The sequence below is a fragment of the Sus scrofa genome, chromosome 13 (assembly GCF_054392235.1).
Source record: "Sus scrofa isolate SSC_HxYL_T2T_F1_AM1 chromosome 13, Sscrofa_HxYL_maternal_Yorkshire_Landrace_v2.0, whole genome shotgun sequence".
In the NCBI taxonomy this organism is placed as follows: Eukaryota; Metazoa; Chordata; class Mammalia; order Artiodactyla; family Suidae; genus Sus; species Sus scrofa.
In genome coordinates, this window is record NC_139395.1 from 87,005,887 (window position 1) to 87,023,579 (window position 17,693).

General features: G+C 45.0%; 1 protein-coding gene across 8 annotated transcripts in view; it reads left to right on the plus strand.

Moving 5' to 3' along the window:
• The window catches only part of RUVBL1 (RuvB like AAA ATPase 1), a 50,400-nt gene that overhangs the window by 16,460 nt on the left and 16,247 nt on the right, over nucleotides 1-17,693 (plus strand). For 3 of the 8 annotated variants that reach the window (XM_021069443.2, XM_021069442.2, XM_084989643.1), the window contains exons 3-4: nucleotides 4,055-4,187; nucleotides 14,393-14,544. In XM_021069443.2, coding sequence (XP_020925102.1) covers nucleotides 4,055-4,187; nucleotides 14,393-14,544 — 285 coding nt within the window. Of the gene's footprint in view, nucleotides 1-148; nucleotides 1,455-1,912; nucleotides 4,188-14,392; nucleotides 14,545-17,693 lie in introns of those variants that run through there. The other 5 variants (XM_084989644.1, XM_084989646.1, XM_084989645.1 and 2 more) reach the window with 5 other exon arrangements.

Here is a 17,693-nt window from a genome sequence, read left to right on the forward strand (position 1 = left end):
TGTGTCTGCTACATATATTAGCTTGCCCTCTTTTTTTTTTCTTTTTTCCTTTTTTTAGTAATGAAGAAGCCCCACCCCCAACCACCCATTTTTTTACACTTTTAATTCCTTCAAAATCTGGCTGTGCTTGATAGCCTTTTGTTTGTTTGGTTGGTTGGGGTTTTTTGCTTTTTTTTTTTTTTTTTTTTGGTTTTTGTAGTGCCACACCCATGGCACATGGCAGTTCCCAGGCTAGGGGTCGAATCGGGGCTATAGCTGTCGGCCTACGCCACAGCCACAGCAACTTGGGATCCTAGCCACATCTGTGACCTACACCACAGTTCATGGCAACCCCAGATCCTTAACCCATTGAGCAAGGCCAGGGATCGAATCCTCAACCTCATGGTTCCTAGTCAGATTTCTTTCCACTGTGCCATAATGGGAACTCCAGCCTTTGTTTCTTGTTCATTAAATATTTTCTTATTGTGTATCCTGTATCTGTGAACTCATGTTTGATCAAATTGAGGCTTCCCTGATCTCCTGGTGAGGGCTGAATGCTTCCTGAGAGGACTTGTGAGGGGCTCTGCTGTGCTGCCAACCCAGGGCTCATGATGGGAATTTTATGGCTTGGGTTTTCTAGCCATCAGGCAGCGTAGACACGAATCCTGAATTTGTTTGAGAGCCTCCTAGGGAGACTTTGTCAGCCAGAGCCATGATGAGACTAATAAGCTTGTCCTTGTCCCTTAGAGGTTTTCTCTATGGCCACCTTGTCTACCAATGTGTGCCCTTCAAGGCTCCTTTTTACCCAGGGGTTTCTGGCATCTGTGAAACACCTGCCCAGCTTTCAACACCTGTCAAACACCTGCCCTCTGGTGCTTTGCTACTCTGATCTATCATGACCATTTTCTTATTATAGATGTTTTGTAACAGGAAGGAACCATGTGGCTCTAGTGGCTATTCTGCTGAAAGCATGGGTCCTTTATGCTTTTGTAACATTGTTCCACTTTCCTCTCAGGAGAGCCTCCACACCAAAGGTTGTCCTGGCCCTGTGCATGTGTTGAAAGTGCGGTAACTCTCCTGTGTGGCAGTGTGCCTGGGGCCCCAAGCTTGAGGCAACTTAACTGAGTGGACGCAGGAATGTGGTGCTTGTTTAGAGTATGGCCATTTCCCCCTTGAGGCCTGCACACACTTAATAGGACTTTGAGTTTGGGTTTTAGAAAAAGGTATTCAGATGAAATTGAAAGTAAAGTAGGTTATTTAATCTTTTGGCAACAACCTTTTTTGTGCCGCTTGTGTGGGGGGCACACACATAGGTATTGGAAATTGGGGTTTACATCCTGGCCTTGCTGTTTGCTAACTGTTTGACTTCAGGTAAGTTAAGTTGAATATTTCTGAGTTTTAGTTTTAGGTTTTGTTTGTTCGTTTGTTTTTGTTTTTTATCTTTTTAGGGCCATACAGCAGTTGAAGGTTCCCAGGCTAGGGGTTGAATCGGAGCTGCAGCTGCTGGCCTACACCATAGCCACAGCCATGCCAGATCTGAGCCAGGTCTGCTACCTACACCACAGCTCACAGCAACACCAGGTCTTTAACTCACTGAGCAGGGCCAGGGATCAAACCTGCATCCTCATGGATACTAGTTGGGCTCATTACTGCTGAGCCACAAATGGGAACCTCCTGAGTTTCAGTTTCTAAATGCGCAAAATTTCAACAAGGTTATCAAGTTCATAGGCTGGTTGGGAGGGTTCAGTGGGATCTCTTGTTCAAGTTACTCAGCCCCTTATAGTAGTGTAGGAATAGTTCACCAGTAGCCACATCATATGCTGGTCTTCTAGGAGCATTTAAATGAAGGAAACTAGGCTACCTGAAGTATTTCCTTTTTTTTTTTTTTTTTTTTTTTTTTTGCTTTTTAGGGCTGCACTTGCTGCATATGGAGGTTCTCAGGCTAGGGGTCCAATCGCAGCTACACCTACCGGCCCATGCCACAGCCACAGAAACACAGGATCTGAGCTGCGTCTGCGACTTATACCACAGCTCACGGCAACACCAGATCCTTAACCCACTGAGTGAGGCCAGGGATCGAATCCACAACCTCATGGTTCCTGGTCGGATTCCTTTCTGCTGGGCCACGACGGGAACTCCCCTGAAGCATTTCTTAACCAAGCATTCATCATATTTTAGTGGAATATATTGATCATCTCTTCTGTATTTGGTAGAGGAGAGGGTCTTCCATTGTATCAGGTGTGTCACTGTCTTTGTAGTTTAATGCTGAGTGTGGGGAGCTGGGGCCTGTAGCCACAGAGGAGAGAAGGAGGAGAGACTGAGAAGGTGGTGGAGTTAGATGGAAGGCAGGTTTGGGGAGTCCTGGTGTTGGTGAGCTGCTGCCTGCCCATCATGCTCCAGAATTTTCCTTCACTCTCGGGATACAAGAGAATACAGTTTTAGAGCTCTTAGCCTCAAGGGCATAAACTCACGTGCCTACTCAGATGGGCAGAGGGGCTGAGTGAAGTGCCCAGGAAGCCAGCACAAGCCCTTGCTGGGGAGGCAGCTGGCCGGGCATCCACTCCCAGTGTTGCCACATGGTTTGACCCTTTGTGTTTCTTAGAAGAAGCTGAGTAGCTATATGTGAAATTTCCTGATATTCAGAAATGGGCAACACCCTGAGTTTAAAAACACACGAGACTCTCTAGGTCCAAATCAGAGCAGTCTGTGGGCAGTTACTTTGCTCACAGTGATCTAACCCAGGACTTGGATTTGACAGATGAGGAGGTCAGGCACCAGAGATTCAGCCCAGGGTCATGTTGAAGATGAAACTGTCCACAAAAGGACATTGAAAAGAAAATCTAAGAGGAAGCTTTACTAGGCCGGTTTTAAGCATTGTCTCAGAGAGCCACATCGCTCTTCAGTAGCAAGCTTGTTTTCTTCCTTAACCTGTACACCTTGGCAACTGGCCTTCCCCATTTGGCTTTTGTGTCAAAGTTGAGGAAAGGTGAAAACAACACAGAAAGCCCATGGCATTGCCCATCCTACTCCAGATTCAAGGCTTTGGCTTTTTTTTTGGTATTTTTGTCTTTTCTAGGGCCGCTCCCGAGGCATATGGAGGTTCCCAGGCTAGGGGTCGAATTGGAACTGTAGCTGCCGGCCTATACCAGAGCCACAGCAACACCAGATCCAAGCCGAGTCTGCCACCTACACCACAGCTCAGGGCAACGCTGGATCCTTAACCCACTGAACAGGGCCAGGGATCGAACCCACAACCTCATGGTTCCTAGTCGGATTTGTTAACCACTGAGCCATGACGGGAACTCCGTTTTTTTATACTTGATATTTGATCCTCCATCTGTTAAGTCTTCTGTTTGGCATTTGCTAACTAGTTATCTTAGCAAAAGTCAATTTATAGTTTATTAGGGCACATTCAAGTGTAACTTCACCTGATCACAGCTTCAGAACTGTCATTCTTCACAGTTTGGGGGGCCACTCAGCATGAAGTGAACTCCCTATCATTCATTCCTTGATTATTGGTATCTGATGGTTGTAGATTGGTGCCTTCCTGTATCTGTAAAGGGAGAAACCAAGTAGTGCTGTTCTACCATGATGAGGTCAGAACCCTGTTTTGATATTGAGGGGACAGTTTTGGAAGACTACCCTGATTCTAATGTGACCCTTCTGCCAGGCTTTAAGGCTCCACTCTGCCATCTTCTAGATATGGCACGAAAACATGTTATTTAATCCCTGTGTCTCAGCCTCCATGTTTATGAAATGGGGAGAGTACTGGTGTCCATTTCATAGCGTGAGTGAGAGGGGCCAATGACGCTTTGGGAGCTGAACCTGCACTGGCTGGAGTCTTGGAAATCACAGCCATTGTGATGACCGATGGGAGCGATTAGATTCCAGTTATATTAGAAATTGACTGTCCATAAAACAAAAGTCATCAAACATTTATTGTGAAACGTGTAAATGATACTAAAACTAAAAGGACTAGAATTTCAGTTCCTGGTTAGTAATTTTTTTGTAGTTTAGGTTCCTTAATTATCATTTTTCAAGGATATGAAACAAATGGATTTGTTTTCTTCTATAGACAGCTCTAGCTCTGGCTATTGCTCAAGAGCTGGGTAGTAAGGTCCCTTTTTGCCCGATGGTGGGGAGTGAAGTTTACTCCACGGAGATCAAGAAGACAGAAGTGCTGATGGAGAACTTCCGCAGGGCCATTGGTGAGTACCCCACCTGCACCCAGCACCCCATGCATATCTTGCTCGTTTGAGGCTTGTCCTCATCTTCATCTTCCTTGTGAAAATGCCTCTAGGATTCTGTGGCACCTCCCTTTTTCTCTTGGCACCATTTCTGTTATCTTTGCAAACAAAACAAAAGCCAACTTTTCTAATGGAGGCAAATGTGGGCCCCACTCCAGCAAAGGGGCTAGAGTTCGTCATCTGATAAAATAGATTTAGCTATAAAGCAATTTTTAAAAAAATCAAGTCAGGTGTCCCTGCTGGGTGCAGCCAGTTAAGGATCAGGTGTTAGTGCAGCTATGGCTCGGGTCACAGCTATGGCTCAGATTTGATTCTTGGCCTAGGAACTTCCATGTGCCGTGGGTATGGCTGAAAAAGAACAACAACAACAACAAAAAAAAGTCAGATATTCCTGGTAGTCTTCTTAATTTATTTTTATTTTTTATTTTTATTTTTTTGTCTTTTTAGGGTTGCACCTGTGGCATATGGAGGTTCCCAGGCTAGGGGTCAAGTTGGAGCTGTAGCCGCTAGCCTATGCCATAGCAACGCCAGATCTAAGCCATGTCTGCGACCTATACCACAGCTCTCAACAATACTGGATTCTTAACCCACTGAGCGAGGCCATGGCTCAAACCTGTGTCCTCATGGATACTAGTCAGATTCGTTTCCACTGAGCCACGATGGGAACTCCCTTCTTGTGCTTTTAGAGATGACTGTCCACTAAAAAGGTACTGGACACTGTGTGTCATGCTGTTAGACACCTGCCCTGGATTCTGAGCTAGTCAGTGAGCAAGGAAACCATGTGAGAGGACAGAGCTTTGAAGCCGTGGTACCCACCTTGAAGGGCCTGGAGCTGTTGTACTGAGTGCCAGGTTCTCCACTGACAGTAGCCCTTCACTCATCAAGAGGAAGTTCTCAGTTTGCATTTTGCATCTGACAAAATAGAATCTCATAAAGTTAAATAACTGGCCTGGGATGACCCAGCGAGTAAGTAAAAAGCAGCACTACAGTCTGCATCACATCTTGGAACCCATGCTCCAACCATGTCTGTGTGCAGAAAATTGCCACTCACCCGAATATTTACCTCTTGCCAGCTGGGACTTCTGGGGCATTCTCCTGGCCCCATTCCTACTTGTCTACCTCTGAAGAAATTGTGGTTTCCCTCAGACCTTCTTGTAGAAATAGCTTATTCCTATTAAGGTATTAAAAAATATTTAATGTGTCTCTGCACATATGGGCATCTGTCTCTAGGATATACTTGCCAAGTTATAGGTTATGAACACTTGTCAGAACATCTGTGTCATTTTATAGTCCTCTTGGTTGTCAAAACAAGGTAAGTATTCTCAAGAAGGAAATTTACTAGAAAACTTCAAGGAAATTATGAAAGTTTAAAGAGTGGAATTGTCTAAGCCCAGAATTTTTTCCTTGAGAATGCTAAGGTCTAGTTTAAGGTTATGGTCTTGAGGGCCTTAGGCCAGGTTTAGGTCTTTAAATTTTATGCTGAGTGAAAGGAGAAACATTTGGAGAGTGCTTTCAGTTTTATAAGAATCCTTCTGGCTGGACTGTGGAGAGAGGGCAGAACCATGGCGAGGTTGTGGAGGTGCGAAAAGTGTTGGGTTTCTGGGTCTGGCTGGGTGGGGGAGCTGAGAGGATTTCCTCAAAGAGTAGATGTGGAGCTGAAAGAGGGAGGAGGTGAGGATGAGTGTTGGGTTTTGCTTTTTTGAAGATGAGGAAGTATGGACGAAGCCAACTGGGTGTCTGTTGAGTGTCTGCTATGCGTATAGTAAGCAGTGTTTATCAGTGTAGCCCCAGTTCCTGGCCCATGGTGGGTGCTCAGTGAAGTTTTCCTGAATGAGAGAAGCGGAGGTGCACTTTGAAGCAGGTAGAAAATAGGACCTTTAGCTAAGATAGCCCAAAGTCTGTGTCTGGTCAAGAGATAGGTGGTTGTTTGACTTATATGATTTTTTTCTTTAGGGCTGCTCCTGTGGCCTATGGAAGTTCCCCAAGCCTATGCCACAGCCATAGCAATGCCAGATCTGAGCCACATCTGCGACCTGTGCCACAGCTCACAACAACACCAGATCCTTAAGCAGGGCCAGGGATCAAACCTGTGTCCTCATGGCATGCATACTAGTCGGGTTCATTACCCCTGAGCTACAGCAGGAATTTCACAATATTTTTAAATAACTTTTAAATTAATTGCAGTATTTGAAAGTTGGGAGATGTCCTATGAAATGAAAAAAGCTTTCATTCCCACACACCTGCAATGGTCCAAGAGAAGCAGGCGCCCTCCCTTGCAGAGTTGGCTACACTGGCTCACCCTGGTCTCCGTTTCCAGCTCTACTGCTTTCTAGTCCCTGCCAGGTCTCTGTAAGCACTGGAATTTGAGACTCTTGTTTTAAACCGGACTATGTGCTCTGTCCATAGGCTAAGTTTGGGATTTTTTTTTTTTTTTGGTCATACTTGTGACATGCGAAAGTTCCCCAGGTCAGGGATTGAACCTGTACCACAGCAGTGACCCGAGTCTCATCACTGACAATGCCAGGTCCTTAACCTACTTAGCCACAGAGGAACTCCTGGAATTATTTAAACTGCAAAATCTTTCTTACTGGATATGGTTTTTACCATGAAACATTGGATTTTGTGTGTGTGTGTGTATGCCTATTTTATTTTCTTTCATTTTTGCTTTTTAGGGCTGCACCCACAGCATATGGAAGTTCCCACACTAGGGGTCGAATCAAAGCTGCAGCTGCCTGCCCATGCCACAGCCATAGCAATGTAGGATCTGAGCCACATCTGCGACCTACACCACAGCTCACTGGATAATCGAGCCCAAATCCTTCTGGCTACTGATCGATTCATTTCTGATACTCCACAACAGGAACTCTATGTATGCCTATTTTAAACAGAAATATATCATACATATAAAAAAGTGTTAAAATACTTGCAGTTTAACAATTAATAAAGTAAATGCTCATGTAGGCATCATGGCTGGTACCAGGTGACAACCTCTCACCCCGCCTAGGCATACCCACAGTGCATGAGATGGGTGTGGCATTGGACTCTATGGCAGTCATAACCCTGTACACCGTGTGTGTGTGTGTGTGTGTGTGTGTGTGTCCGTCCTAGGCAGTGTGGCTTAGCTTTGCCCCATTTAGACTTTATCTAAGCGGAACCTACTTTAGGTGCTATGTCTTGCTTTTTATAGGTATTTACCTTTTTAAGGTTCAGCTTATGTTAATACATGTTGTGTTTTCCTTAGACTTTTATGTTGTACCTGGAATAATATGGGAAATGGCTCACAGAACCCTCTTCCTGGTTTAAAAGCTGAATACTTTTCAAAAATTTAATGGATGTGTGCCAGATATTTTATTTAGCTCATTAATTAATGAGATAAAAAGTAAGATGTTACCATTGGTTCATCATGAGTACTTTTTAAATGTATTTTTATTTATTTAAAACATATTTTTCTGAATTGATAAAAGGTGACAAAACTGACCTTTATGTGAATGCATGTGTTTGGTTTTCTTAAATTTATCTTAAATGCTTTGAAATTTGACAAAATAGAGATAAATTTCCTGGGCATCTGTTTTGTCATTTGCCACTTTTGAGGGGAGGGGGCGGTACCATTCTTTTGATGGCAGCAAGGTGAAGAGAAATTTCTTGATTCTGCTACAGAATAAAAAGGCAGGCCATTGACTATCTTTAAAAAGAAACCCTGCCCATCTTCCTCTGCCTTTGAATTCCTGTGAAGTGGCAGAGGGGGTGGGGAGGAAGCGGTAAGCTGACCAGAAATAAAAAGCAAGGAGTCTCTGCTGTTTCCTTGACGTGATGAAGGTCCCTGTCAGGGATTTAGAAACCTGAGCCAGCAGATGAAACCTGTGTCGTTCACATTGTCGTTGCCAGAGATAGCACCAGCCCGGCCCCTTCCTGGCGAACAGCCGGTTTCATTGTCCATCACCCACATCCCTGTCTGCTTGTCAGCACAGAGCAACTTCTAAACAAATGTGGGGAGACGGGAATGCCTTTCTTCCCCCCGTCAAGGAATTTCATGTCACAGTCAGTCATCTACCAGTAAATAGAGGGAAGCATTCTGTTTGAAGGAACTTATCTCTGTGGGTATAAAAGTTTTGATTAAAAAAAAAATCAAAGTTAATTTTGAAAGTAAAATCTTCTGGTACATTTATGTTGTTTGGAAAGTTTTTGTCTTGATGTTCAGAAACTAAGAATTTGGTGAGGTAAAAATGAAATGCAGCCTTTCTTTTGGGGCTATTCCAAGACTTCCATTTGTAGGCTATCAGATTGAATGAAGGTCGGGTAAAACTTTTTCTTAATTTCAGTATCTGAGAGGCTTTGTCCTGATTGGGTTTCTGGGGAAAGGAGGCAAACAACTCAGTGATAAGATAATGACGAAATTTGAAAGAGGGAAGTGATTGAGAGTGTCTGACCCCATGGGCACTGTTTCTTTGTGCCACTGGGATATTTCTCTATCAGGACCAAGGTGGCTTGAATGTGAGGATACCCAAACCATATCAGGGCATCCCGCCCTCAGAGTACTTTGTCTCCATATTGCGAGCAGAACAGAGTTCTTCATTCTTTAGATGAGTGTTTCTCACCTAAGGCTTTACATTGGGATCATCTGGGGAGCTTTAAACTCATAATGATGACAGGGTTCCACCTGCTGAGATTCAAAGGCAGGTGTTCTGACTGCAGTCAGAGCTGGAGGGATTGCAGAAACCCGTCAGACAAGTGTACAGGGTGAGAACCAAGATTGGACCCAGGAGAGGCTGAGGGCAGTGCTCCCTCAGCTTAAGCCAACAGTGTTCCTCCTTTATAGGGTCCCACTGGGTCAGTACTTAAATATTTACATATATATACTTCTTTTTTTTTTTTTTTTTTTTGGTCTTTTTAGAGCTGTACCTGTGGCATATGGAGGTTCCCAGGATGGGAGTCAAGTCAGAGCTAGAGCTGCCAGCCTATACCACAGCCACAGCAATGCCAGATCCAAGCCGTGTCTTCGATCTATACCATGGCTCACGGCAATGCCAGGTCCTTAACCCACTGAGCGAGGCCAGGGATTGAACCTGTGTTCTTATGGATGCTAGTTAGATTTGTTTCCGCTGAGCCACGATGGGAACTCCATTACTTAAGTATATATATTTTTAAGTGATGTGATATTTCGGTGCATACATACAGAGGAGTGCACAGAACATAAATGTATATAGCTTGTTGGATAATTATAAATAGAAAAATCATGAAACCAGTACCCAGTCAAGAAAGAATATTGGCAGCACTCCAAAGCACCCATAAGGTTGCATCTGTCTTTCTGTCTTGGTTTCCCTGTGGTTGCATGTAGCCTTAATTCTTTCTCATCGCTCCATAGTCCTCTGTTGTAGGAACATACACAGTGCAGTTAATCTCTTTCATTGCGCATAGACATTGGAGTTGCCCAGTGTTTGGCTGTAACCATTGCTGGCTGTGTCCCTTGGTGCACACATGCACCCCGGCTTCTAGGAATGTACAGAGGGGTTGAAGTACAGGACCACAGGTACTCATGTTTTCATCTTTAGGAAGTAATTCCGTGTTGTTTCTAAGCCAACTTATACTCCTACCAGCAGTATAAACCTTCCTCTTGTTTTACATCCTTACCAACTCTTGGTGTTGTCAGTCTTTTTAATTTTAATAAATCTGGGAGTTAGTAGTATTTCATTATTTTTTCTTTTTCCATTAAAAAATTTTTTTACTTTGGAAAATTTCAAGTGCCCAAAGAGTAGTCAAGTGGTATGATGACTTCCTCCATGGCCCCTCTTCACCAGCTTCAACTCATACTCAATCTGGATTGATTTATAGCCCCAATTATGCCTCTCCCCCATTATTTGAAATTAATTGCAGACTTGCTTTCTTTTTTTTTTTTTTTTTGCTCTTAGGGCTGCACCCACAGCATATGGAGGTTCCCAGGCTGGGGTCCAGTCAGAGCTACAGCTGCTGGTCACAGCCACAGCAATGCAGGATCCGAGCCGTGTCTGCAACCTATACCACAACTCACAGCAACGCTGGATCCTTAACCCACTGAGCAAGGCCAGGGAATAAACTTGCAACCTCATGGTTCCTAGTTGTATTCATTTCTGCTGCGCCACAACAGGGATTCCCAGACTTGCTTTCTTATCTATAAATATTCAGTATGTATCTCTGGAAAATAAAGGCTTAAAAATACCATTTTTACACCTAGAAAAAATTCACAATGAATTCTTTAGTATCAGAATTCACATTTCTAGTTAGTGTTCAAATTTCAAATTGTCTCATAAGTGTCATTGTGTTTTTTTTTTAATTTTTTTAAATTACTCAAATGAATTTATCACATCTGTAGTTGTATAATGATCATAACAATCTGATTTCACAGGATTTCCATCCCACAGTCCAAGCACATTCCCCCCACCCCCCAAACTGTCTCCTCCGGAGACCATAAGTTTTTCAATGTCTGTGAGTCAGCATCTGTTCTACAAAGAAGTTCAGTCTGTCCTTTTTTCAGATTCCACATGTCAGTGAAAGCATTTGATGTTGGTGTCTCATTGTATGGCTGACTTCACTTAACATGATAATTGCTAGGTCCATCCATGTTGCTAAAAATGCTGGTATTTCATTCCTTTTAATGGCTGGGTAATACTACATTGTGTACATGTACCACATCTTCTTGATCCAGTGCTCTGTTGATGGACATTTAGGTTGTTTGTGTTTTTTCTTTTATAGTATTATTGTTTGAATCAGGGTACAAATAAAGGTCTATATAATAGATTGGTTGGTATGTGTCTTAGATCTTTTTAATCCATCTTTCCCTTTTTATTTCTTTTTTTTTTTTTTGCGCTTTTTGCTCTTTAGGGCCGCACCTGTGGCATATGGAGGTTCCCAGGCTAGGGGTTGAATTGGAGCTACAGCTGCCAGCCTACGCCACAGCAATGAGGGATCCAAGCTACATCTGCAACCTATACCACAGCTCACAGCAATGCCAGATCCCTGACCCACTGAGCAAGGCCAGGGATAGAACCTGCATCCTCATGGATCCTTGTCAGATTCGTTTCCACTGCACCACAATGGATACTCCTTTCCTTGTGTTTCAGTTTTTACCTTTGGGCAAAATATAAACTAGATAGAAACTGGGGTCATACTCAAGGGCTGGCAGAAAGAGGGTGATGAGGTCTGTGGGCACATGTTAACTGGAAGGGAAAAGACAGGGCAAGTTTTGTGGGAAAGGCTGTCATTGAGCTGGCTTTGTGGTGTAGTTGGAGGAAACAGGTCCTGGACACTTGAACTTCAGTCCTGGGTCTACCCCAAGGAGGGAAGGCCCCTTCTTACTTCTGGAGGGTACTCCCGTGTCTGTGAAGTAGAGACAGAAGCCCTCTGTGGACCGGGTTGAGTATGGCTTCTGCGGTTGAAGAGTCATGCAGCCTTGGTTCATTGTTGATTGTGTTGGTGTGGTCTGCCAGCTTTCCCCAAGTTCAGGGGTCACTTCGGTACAGATCTTCACTTAATCTTACCCCAGGATTTTTCCCTCTTCAGTTTGTGGGGTTTTTTCTTTTCTTTTTACAGCATATGGAAGTTCCTAGGCTAGGGGTCGAATCCGAGTTACAGCTGCTGGCCTACACCACAGCTATGGCAACACCAGAGCCGAGCTGCATCTGTGACCTATGTCGGATCCTTAACCCACTGAGGGAGGTCAGGAATTGAACCCCCATCCTCATGGAGCCTACATTGGGTTCTTAACCTGATGAGCCACGGTAGAATCACCCATCCTCACCTTTGAATTGATGGTAGGCACAGTGACTTAGAATGGCTTTCTTGAAGTTTCTGGAATCCTCTGAAAATAGATTTAATAGCTGATAGCTTAGCTGTGGCGTGGCTGTGGTTTTGGAGGAAGCCATTCATAGCTCTTGACCTCGACTTTGGGAGTTAGAATTTGTGCATGAGTATGTATGTGTTATGTGTTTTCAGAGAGGCTGTATTCAGTGATAAGTGTTTCTCTTCAGAAAACCTTCTGTTACTAATGACTATCATTGCTTTGTTAGAAAAACCCATTTTCCTTTTTTATATGTTAGTGTAAATGTTATTGAAGCAAAAGATCATCAATCAAAACTGTGTAGTTTGGTGAATTTATAAAGTCAGTGCACTACTGTGACCAGCACCCAAATTAAGAAACAGACCTTATCAGAACTCCAGAAACTCCTTACAACCCCTCTAGCTACTCTGCGACCCAGGCAGACATGGGACTTGGTCCAGGTGACATCTGGGTTGTAGTATGGAGATTGGGGGTGTCATGGTATATCCTGGGGTGGCGTCCTTAGAGATCTCAGGCTTTATACAGAACTTGTATAAGTATCCACAGGAAGATTTCTTTGGTTGACTGGTTTGCCTGATGATACCCCCTCACCCCTAAGTGACTTCCTTGATTTATCCAGTCGCATGTGCTAGGGGGGCTAGGCCCTCAGCCCAGGTGGTGACAGTCTCTTGGGGGCTAGTCAGCTCTGCGGGTCCTGGTGGACTGTGTGCAGGTGCTATGCCCGGGAAGGAACAGGGTGTGGGGGTAAGGGGAGGTGGTGGGATGATGGAAGGGTGGGGAAGAATGGTGTGTCAGGGCAGCTTTGTAAAGGGGGGGTGAGCCTCAAAGTGGAAGTCTGAGGCCAAAAAGGAGGGAAAGGTGCTTTAAGCAGCAAAAACATTGTGTGAAAAGACATCAGCCATGTTCTAAAAATTAATTGACAGCAAACATGTATTTATTTATTTATTTATTAGGGCCGTACCCGCAGCACATGGAAGTTCCTGGGTTGGGGTCGAATCAGAGCTGCAGCTGCCAGCCTGCACTAGAGCCACAGCAATGCCAGATCCTAATTGGCTCTGCAACTTACAACGCTGCTCAAGGCAACACCGGATCCTTAACCCACTGAGTGAGGGCAGGGTTCAAACCAGCATCCTAATGGATACTAATCAGGTTCTTTTTTTGGAGGGGTGTCTTTTTAAGGCTGCACCTATGGCACATGGAAGTTCCCAGGCTAGGGGTCAAATTGGAGCTGCAGCTGCCAGCCTAATCAGAGCTGTAGCAACGTGGGATCCCAGCTGTGTCTGCAAGCTACACCACAGCTCACGGCAGTGCTGGATCCTTAACCCACTGTTAAGGCCGGGGATTGAACCCACATCCTTGCGGATACTTGTCAGGTTCTTAACCCACTGAGCCACAACATGAACTCGACAGCAAACATTTATTGAATAGCTCACGTGGGTGATGTTTACAATGAGAGAGTCAAACCATACGGTGCTTTGGTATGGGGGGGTTGCTTTGGAGATTAATTATAACTTTGGAAGAGTTTAGAACAACCCACTACAAATCTTGAATGACAGCTGGGTGTTTTTGGGGTGTGCAGTGAGCGGCCAAAGGCCCAGAGGCATGGCAAGGCTGCTCTCCTCTGCCGTGGGCATGCACCTCTCATTATCTTCTACCTTGCTCAGGCCTGATAGTGACAGAGATGTAGTGAGTTATTCCACTGCTTTTAAAAATTTCCTTCTAGGAGTTCCTGTCATGGCTCAGTGGTTAACGAATCTGACTAGGAACCATGAGGTTGAAGGTTCGATCCCTGGCCTCGCTCAGTTGGTTGAGGATCCAGCGTCGCCATGAGCTGTGTTGCAGGTTGCAGACACGGCTTGGATCCTGAGTTGCTGTGGCTCTGGCATAGGCTGTCGGCTACAGCTCTGATTGGACCCCTGGCCTGGGAACTTCCATATGCCGCGGGTGCGGCCCTGAAAAGACAAAAAAAAATTCCTTCCAGAGTCCAAAATGCAAGAAAAAAAGGTCATTGCTGCTCTAGTGAAGCAGAGACTGAATTAGAGTTAAGCTCAGCCTCCCCCCTTTGGGAGGCATGGCGGATGTCTGAAACCATTTTGAGGATAATGGCTTGTCTGCCTAGTTCTGGTTCTGAACCTGGACATTCCTTCTGAGAAAGTGAAAGAGATGAGTTCTCTGTGTTCTGAGCAGCAACTCCTATCAGGTGTGTGGACAGCACTTCCCTCCCTAGCCTTATGGACAAGGGAAGTTGATGTGTCCGTTCTTGGGACATGGAGGTTTCCTGGCTAAGAAGGCTGTTGAAAGACTGAGAGGGGATCAGCCGTCTTCTCACTAGGACTCATCCCCCGCTCTCTTCCAGGGCTGCGGATAAAGGAGACCAAGGAGGTCTATGAAGGCGAGGTCACGGAGCTGACGCCTTGCGAGACGGAGAACCCGATGGGGGGCTATGGCAAGACTATCAGCCACGTGGTTATCGGGCTCAAGACGGCCAAGGGCACCAAGCAGTTGAAAGTGAGCACACCTTAGGTCTCCTCTGCGGCGGGATCTCTGAGTTGAAGTTGTCTTGTCTGCTCGGTGGGGGCGATGAGATGTCCTGGGAGTTGGAGGATGTCCCGTGTCAGGTAGGGCTGGCACACAGAGGACTCAGTAAAGATGGCTCTTTTCTTGTTGATGTCGAGGAAGCTATGCATGTGAGTACGTGAGCAGTGCAGACCATCCTGCATCTCACACTGACCATATCAAAAGTACTGGGCACTGACTCAATCCCAATGCTCATGCTCACAGGAGAGGCAGCACTGAGCCATCTGGTGAGAGTTGAAAATGGGGGGTGGCAAGCTCCCCAGGGCCCCAGTGCAGATTCCTGGCTACGGTCCTTTTTGTGTGTCGGGGCTAGAAATCTGTGGTAGCTTCAATGGTTGGTTCTGCTGAGGCCAGGGCTCTCTAGAGGGCCTTGATGGTAGCAGTGGGGAAGGCCCTGGCTTATAGGACTCCTGTCTTATAAGCCTTGAGGATTCCAACAGCAGGGATGCCTGGGGAAGAGCATGGGGTTTGCAGTCTTTGCAGCTCACAGCACTGTGGCCTGCAGTGACATTGTCTGAGTGGTAGTTTATCTGTTCCATAATAACTGCCTCTCTCACAGAGTTATTTAAAGGATAAAAGTTGTAGCTTTGGGTATGCCACCGGTTACCTAAGTTAGATACCTCAAAAGTGGTAGCTTTGATCTTATTGTGAGATGGGGTGATCTGACTATGGCTTTGCCTTAGGAATAATGGATAAAATTATCTTCATTGCTCCCATTTGTTGTCTGTGCCCTGGGCCAAGTTCTTCAACAAATCTGAGTGTGTGTGTGTGTGTGTGTGTGTGTGTGTGTGTGATTTTCCTCATTTTACAAATGAAGGAGCTGAGGCTTGTGGGGAGGTTAAGCAGGTATCCTAGGATCACACCGCTAGTTAGTGGCAGAGCAGTCTCTGAGTCCTAACCACTGTGTTGTCTGTCCTCCAGCTTGCTGTGTGACCTTTAGCAGTCAGTTGAGCTCTCTGGGCTTCCATTTTCCAATCTGTGAACTGCAGTGGACTGACCATATAATTTCTCCATCTTTGCTCTCCTCTGTGATTTTATGGTTCTTTGATTCTGTAAGGTGGTTTCTTGGTCACTGCTTTATGGAGATCATAAAAACGTCACTTCTTCTAAGGGCCATTTTTCTTTTTCCTAACAGGGTTTCCATCTCAGGAGCTTGCCTCTGCAAATCTCTCTCTCTTAAACCTCCTCCTCATCTCTTCCATTCTGTATTAATTAGATTTCTGGGTAGGATCTGCCACCTTTCCAGTAATTACATCTTCAGTCAATTCATTTGGGAAATTAACTGATTAAAAATGATTGAGAAAAAAAAAGAATGTGTACTATACAAAGTAGGCTAGATAAAATAAGGCATGCAGTTTATTTCAGCTATTCATAAAGCTGTTCTGCACAGCTTTGTTTTGTTTTTAAGAAAATAACAAAAGGGTGAATGTTTTGCTTCTAAAATGAGTGCTTCTAGCTGCTTTAAGCATATGTACAAGCTGTTTGGAGAGACAGAGTTCAAATAATCTGCGGATATGTAAGTGTGAAGGAGGAAGTGCTGTCACCTTTATGGAGTCCTTCCCTCATCCCAGCCCTACGCCAGGGGCCTGCCACCCCCCCATCTTCATGCTCAGGGCCCTCGGGCCCACCTCACCAAGGAGGTAGAGCCATGGGTGCCTTCTGTGGTTAGTTACTCTTTGTAACAACTTCATTGAGTTCTCATTTGAAGTAAAATTCACCCATTTCAAGTGTATTACTCAAGGAATTTTAGCCTGTTTACAAAGTTGTATAGCTATCACCGCAGTCCAAATTTAGAGCATTTTCATTACCCCAAAAGAAACACATTGACAATAGCTCCCCATCCTCCCCCCGCCACCTCAGCCCCTGGCAACCACTCATCTACTTTCTGTTTCTATATATTTGCCTTTTCTGAACAGTTCATGTAAATAGAATTGTACAATATGTGTACTTTTATATCTGGCTTTTTTCGCTGAGTCCTGGGTTTTTACCCTTTTATTTTTTTTTTTTATTTTATTTTTTTTGTCTTTTTGCTATTTCTTGGGCCGCTCCCGCAGCATATGGAGGTCGAATCGGAGCTGTAGCCACTGGCCTACGCCAGAGCCACAGCAACGCGGGATCCGAGCCGCGTCTGCAACCTACACCACAGCTCACAGCAACGCCGGATCGTTAACCCACTGAGCAAGGGCAGGGACCAAACCTGCAACCTCATGGTTCCCAGTCGGATTCATTAACCACTGTGCCACGATGGGAACTCCTACCCTTTTAATTTTGATTAAACAAAGCCGAAGTTTTTTCATATATAAAATGTAAAGTTTAATGGAGAGTAACAGCTCCCTTCGAAGTTTAACTGCGAGAAACTTGTTTCTAAATATTGACCCCTTAAAAAGATGCTGTCTTAGAGTATTTATCACGTAGGGTAGCCTGAATGTGGATGATCTGGAAAAAGGCATCAGTTCCAAAATGTGCTACTTTACTTTTCTGGAGACATAAGCAGATGGGCTCAAGGGAGCAAACACAGGGATTTGCTTGAGTGGCTTGGGAAAGATCCTGGTTTATGTTTTCTTTGAATTTTACACGTCTGTGATGGTGGTCACCCCTGGTGCCATTATATAGGTGAGGAAACTGAGGCTCAGAGAGGCTTGTCCAAAATCTTAGGCCCACAGAATGCCAGCCACGAAGTGTAAGCAGGTTTAGCATGCTTCACTTGCAGAAAAACACCACGCCTGCCTAACATGGGAAGAGTGAAGAATTGAAGCAGGGGAAGCGATCTCAAAATGGGTGTCTGGGTCTGTGGTCCTGTGGACAGTATGGGCCCTACCTGCAAGCAATCAGAGCCATAGCTGCCAGTTTGCAACCTTGGGAAGAAAGGCAATGAGTGGCTTGGGTCTCCCTTCGTGCCCCTCTCCTGCCTTCACTGGGCACTGAAACCCCAAAGCCAGTCTCACACAAGCTGACACATGTGTGCGTATACACACGTTCTTTTTCTTTCCATAGGGTCATAGCTACCTCAACACTCTGACAGAAAGCTACCTTAAAATATGTCAGAAATAAATACAATATGTGAATGTGTTCTCTGGTTC